At 39.1% G+C, this 5,982-nt stretch overlaps 1 protein-coding gene across 3 annotated transcripts in view; it reads left to right on the forward strand.

Annotated features, from left to right (window-relative positions):
- Positions 1–246: 246 nt before the first annotated feature.
- Positions 247–5,982, forward strand: part of LOC102242532 (ceruloplasmin-like) — a 46,305-nt gene continuing 40,569 nt past the window's right edge. For 2 of the 3 annotated variants that reach the window (XM_014537448.1, XM_005863479.2), the window contains exons 1-5: positions 247–438; positions 1,400–1,644; positions 3,143–3,355; positions 3,987–4,157; positions 5,478–5,720. In XM_014537448.1, coding sequence (XP_014392934.1) covers positions 284–438; positions 1,400–1,644; positions 3,143–3,355; positions 3,987–4,157; positions 5,478–5,720 — 1,027 coding nt within the window. In that variant the 5' untranslated portion in view covers positions 247–283. The remainder of the gene's footprint in view (positions 439–1,399; positions 1,645–3,142; positions 3,356–3,986; positions 4,158–5,477; positions 5,721–5,982) is intronic. The other variant, XM_014537449.1, reaches the window with a different exon arrangement.

Consider the following 5,982-nt stretch of genomic DNA (forward strand, 5'->3'; position numbering starts at 1 on the left):
GATTTGGATAGCCAATCTACCCAGTAATTTAAAATGCTCTAAACTGGCAGTGTACACCTAGCCAAAAACCCAGTATTCTCTATGGATTGTGCAGCATTTCACCTGTGTGACTAATGAAAATTAAATGTACTTGGAATGGAATTGACAGATATGTAGATGAAGCACATGATGAGCTCTTATGCAACCTTAAGTTATGTAAATGGTACCAATAAGAAAGAAAGTCTGGATTATAAAAGGAAGGCAAGCATCATTCAGTTAGTCTCTCCAGGCTCAGGGTTTAAAAATGAAGTTCCTTTTACCACTGACCTTTCTGGTTTTTATTAGTTCTCTAGGTTGGGCAAAAGATAGGCACTACTATATAGCAATTAAAGAAACTATGTGGAACTATGCTCCAACTGGTAAAAATATGCTGAATGGGAGGCCTATATCAGAAGATGAGTAAGTAATACCTTTGTGTTGAAAAAGCTACTATCAGAAGCAAAAGTTTCTGTTACTCATTGATAAAATGCTGACGAAGAATTTCCCATGATTGACCCTTTAAGGGCACATTTGAACCACTATTAGAACCACTTCCTTTCTGTTTTTAGTATAAGATGGCATAGAAGACAGATATTAATATAAATCAGACATCGCTCCTTCCAGGGATTATTGCCACTCTTGCCCTCGTGTCACATTACTTTGGAAACATGTCTTATTCTGTTTTTATCAGCTGCTTTGTTCAAGTAGTGCTCAAGATGTAAAACCAGTCTTCTTTCTAATATTGAGTGTATGCCAGAGACTGTAAAATTGCAGCTATCTTCTTGACTTCTCTCTTCAGATAATAGGAAGAGGGTCATCTAGAGGTTAGTTGTGGAATATGGATTTACTGTTTGTTGCCAAAATACCCCAATTCTACTAACAAATCACAAGTGTATTTAAATGTGTAAATGATCCTAAGTGCTTGTGAGCTAAAGTAACCTCAAAGTGAGGTGAGAAGCTCTTTTGTAGTTCAGTACAAAGAATTTGGTCTTTTTTTATTATTCTTTATTGTTTAAAGTATTACACGAGTCTCCCTTTTTCCCCCATTGACCTCTCTCCCACCACCCCCTCTCCCAAGCACAAGCCCTCACCCCCTTACTGTCTGTGTCCATTGGTTTTGCTCATATGCATGCATACATTTTAAACCAAACCCCACATGTATTACTTGCTACCTTTGCATTTGGTCTCTTCACCAGACATTCCAATATTCTCCTTGGCTGCAACACCTTTTTTTATGCCCTTCATATTTTCTCTGGTGTCTGTTTTCTCTATCAAAATTAGGTTGTAAAGATTCTTTCTTCTAGTTTCACTTGATTCATCTTTTTTTTTCTAGTCAAAATTTGTTAACATTCTCTCTTTTTTGTTTGTTTCTTTTTTACAGAGAGTCCCAGATATATCTACAAAGTGGCCCAGATAGAATAGGACGTGTTTATAAAAAGGCTTTGTATTTTCAGTATACTGATGGTACATTTCAAAAGATTATTAAAAAACCATTATGGTTGGGATTTTTAGGTCCGATAATTAAAGCAGAGACTGGAGACTATGTTTATGTACATGTAAAAAATTTTGCTTCAAGAATGTATAGTTTCCATCCTCATGGATTAACCTACACTAAAGAAAATGAAGGTAAGTGGATTCTCTTTCCTTATATGCCGGAGTTTTTGCTCATAGAGAGAATGAGCCCAACACTTGAGGAAAAATAAGATAATTATTAACTGGGTATCATTATGAACTAGGAGTAGTTTGAGATGTTTGCATACTCTTATTACTCCTGATGTTTTTAATATTTATATCCAAAACAGTTCTTTTTTTAACTTTTTCATTTAAATCTTTTTTATTTGTTGCCATGTGCATTTTAAAAATTTTATTGAATTTATTGGTGTGACATTGGTTAACAAAATTATATGGTTTCAAGTGTAATACGTCCATCATCTATATTTTGTGTTCTCACCCAGAGTCAAGTCTCCTTCCTCATTTAAATCTTGAATGAGTGACAACTCTTGTACAATTTCTGGGAAAGAAAACACACTTTTTACTGACCCAAAGGACATTTTTTGTAGGAGCCACTCATGAGCTAAATGTTTGTTGGCAGAAATACTGTTCTGCCCCATCGTATATCATTTCCTAGTGAATGAGGATTAGCCTCTTGGAAAACATCAGTGTCAAGAGAAATCACTGACTTCTAGACAGTATCTTCCCTCTTACACATCTGTCTGATGGCATTGGGGGAAAGGGGAAGAGAAAATCAATAAATAGCGTTTTGTGTTCAAATGGAGTGCGAGAGTTCCAAAAGATGGGTAAAGAATGAAAAGTTTGCCATGCATCAAAGTATTCTATTTAACGAAGAAGCTTTATGCATAGTTATCAGGATTCTAGACTCAAGAGGTGGAGATCTGAAGTGAAATTTAAGGAGAGGAAAGCAAGGTCCCAAATTCAGAACTGAAGTAATAGTTCAGCAGGGGTCCTCAAACTACGGCCCCGTGGGCCACATGCAAATACAAATATTGTATTTGTTCCCGTTTTGTTTTTTTACTTCAAAATAAGCTATGTGCAGTGTGCATAGGAATTTGTTCATAGTTTTTTTAAAAACTATAGTCCGGCCCTCCAACGGTCTGAGGGACAGTGAACTGGCCCCCTGTTTAAAAAGTTTGAGGACCCCTGGTTCCGGGTAATTAAAGTAAGCTCCACAGAGGGCTACTTTTGGATCCCAGTGGTCTTCTTGGAGGTCACACGGATGCCTCTTGATGTCATGGGTCCAAAGTCTTATTTGTAGTGAAGAAAATGTGGAGGGCAACACAAGAGCCTTGATCTCTGTATCCAATATCTATTGACACAGTAGGTGAACATTAAATATTTATGGAATCCATCAATAAAAGTGATGAAAGTCTGATAATATACTGCCTGCCTCATTACAATTTGGTCTAGAAAGTGGCCAAGCTGGGCATTTAGATGAAACCCAACTAAACGGGACCTGGGGAAAGAGGAGTCAGGAGAGAGGAGAGAAATGCGCACTTCACTCTGAAAATACAAATTAGCCAGCATTCATGGCTTAATGGAAAAACCATGAGTCACATTCATGTTGTCTAATGGTTACTGTGACCACAATGCAGATTATGTTTCCTAGGTGCTCTCTATCCTGATAATACTACTGGCTTGCAAAAGGAGGATGACCATCTGGAGCCAGGGAGCCGGTATACTTACAGGTGGTTTGTACAGGAAAGGCAGGGGCCTGGCCCCAGTGACAGTAACTGCGTAACAAGGATATACCACTCCCATATAGACACTTCCAGAGATGTGGCTTCAGGACTTATTGGACCAATTCTGACTTGTAAAAGAGGTAACAGATATTTTAAATTTCATGCAATAATTGAGTCAACCAGAATATGTGAAATTTTGCTATCAAATGAGCTCTTTTTTCCTGCCTTAATCTTGATTCTCTAGTAAAAAAATAAAGTTGCCATCTTGAACGCTAAGCACTAGATGGCTGTCTTGAGTACAATGCCTGGGTTCAAGTCCAGTAATCCAGTTTGATCAGTAGATGATAGTCCAACCCATTAAACTTCACTTTAGCCTTCCTCACCCAAAAGTGCTGCAGCCACCTTTCTCCTACCGAGAAGTGTTGAATCAACAGGGTGGGAGGAAATGAGATGAGAGGCTAGCTGCCTATTCCTTGCATGCGTCGTTCCTTAGGGTTCTGTCTGTGAGGGTGCAAGATTTTACTTTTATATTTTAAGTTGAATCCATTAGAACCATCAAACCCATGGACACAGACAATAGGGTGGTGAGGGCCTGGTGGGGGGATGGGAGCAGGCTGGAAGAGGTTAATGGGAGGAAAAGGAGGAACTCTGTAATACTCTCAACAATAAAATTCAATAAGTAAATAAATAGAATCATCAACTTATTTTATAGCAAAAGTAATTATTCAAAGAGAAAGTTTGCTGGTTTTTGTTGATGTTTATTTGTTTCAGGCACACTGGATGGAGACACTGAAAAATATATCGACAAGTTTTATGTTCTGATGTTCTCTCAAACTAATGAAAACAAGAGTTGGTATATCGATGACAATATTAATACATATACTGAATCTGGCCAAGTTAATGCTACTGATCAAAGCTTCGAAGACAGCAATACTATGGCCTGTAAGATTTAAAAAAAACAAACTTTCTCATTTATAATATACTACTAGAGGCCTGGTGCACGAATTCATGCACCAGTGGGGTCCCTTGACCTGGCCTGTGGGATCAGGCCGAAACCAGCTCTCCAACATCCCCCAAGGGGTCCCAGATTGCGAGAGGGCACAGTCCAGGCTGAGGGACCCCACCAGTGCACGATCAGGACCGGGGAGGGACACGGGAAGTTGGCCAGCTGGGGAGGGACCACAGGAGGGCTCCAGGGCATGTCTGGCCCATCTCACTCAGTCCTGATCAGCCGGACCCCAGCAGCAAGCTAACCTACCGGTCAGAGCATCTGCCCCCTGGTGGTCAGTGCAAGTCATAGTAGCAAGTGGAGCAGCCTTATCATATCATCAGCATATTATGCTTTGATTGGTTGAATGGACGACTGGACACTTAGCATATTAGGCTTTTATTATATAGGATAAGTCTAACTTCTGTGATTCTATTTAGTGAATTTCCTTTGTTAAGTTTGTTCGCTTGAATTTATATGTTTCAGTTTTTCACTCAGTCTCTGCTGGTTGATATGCAAGGCATCTAGTAAATCCTGCTACTTTCCAAAGTTTCCTAGCAAGTGAAGTTAGATAGATGCATTTGTTTTCTAAAGTCTGGTAGTGATAAAGAATTGATGGTAAAATCATAGAAAAGGTGTTGTTTTAAGGTAATAATATATTATGGAAGAGCAAAGACATAACTGACCAGGTATGTTATGAAAATGTATTTGTACACAGACTTTTTCAGAAAAGATGCTCCTATTATCTGTCACCTTTGTCTTTCTCTCTTCTTCACAGACTTTGCTTAATTCTATTCTTTTTATCTTTCACTGCTTCCTGCCTTTTGGTTTACCTTTCCTCCTCTTGCCTCTAAATCAATGGTTCTCAAACTTCTGGCCCTTTAAATACAGTTCCTCATGTTGTGACCCAACCATAAAATTATTTTCTTTGCTACTTCATAACTGTAATATTGCTACTGTTATGAATCATAATGTAAATATCTGTTATGCAGGATGGTCTTAGGCGACCCCTGTGAAAGAGTCGTTTGACTGCCAAAGGGGTCACGACCCACAGGTTGAGAACTGCTGTTCTAAATCCTTGTGCTACTACCACCTGTAATCATACACAATGTTTATGGCCTCTTTTTTGTGAAACACAAATCAACTCTTGTCATAGATTATGTATAAGGACAATGTTGACACTGCTGGGTTTCTGTAATGAGGAAATGCATAGAATTTATACCATATGGCCCTTGTCTATCATGCTTCATAGGTTAATTTACATTTGTTTTCAGCAATTAATGGATACATGTATGGAAATCTACCCAATCTCACCATGTGTGCAGAGGACAGGGTCAAGTGGTATTTTATTGGCATGGGTGACCTGTTCGATATACACCCCATCTATCTCCATGGACAAACTCTGCTATCTCGAAATCACAGGAAGGACACCATTACGGTCTTCCCTGCCTCATTGGAAGATGCCTTCATGGTGGCAAAGGGCCCTGGAGAGTGGATACTGGGCTGTCCAATATATGGTACGGATTTATTTCTTTTACATAATACAGGGTCAGAGGAATTCGAAGGTTACAACCCATTACTAATACCTCATATGCCAAATGGAGAAATAAATCTAGCGAGGTGATAGGATTTAGAAAGTCAGTGATGAGGTCAGGCCTAGAAACCAGGTCTCTGGCACTTATTTTTAAATTTAAATCCTTTATTGTTGAAAGTATTACATATGTCCCCTTTTTCCCGCATTGACCTCTACCTAGCACTGCTGCCCTCCCAAGCCCCCCC

Source organism: Myotis brandtii, unplaced genomic scaffold (assembly GCF_000412655.1).
Source record: "Myotis brandtii unplaced genomic scaffold, ASM41265v1 scaffold179, whole genome shotgun sequence".
NCBI lineage: Eukaryota > Metazoa > Chordata > Mammalia > Chiroptera > Vespertilionidae > Myotis > Myotis brandtii.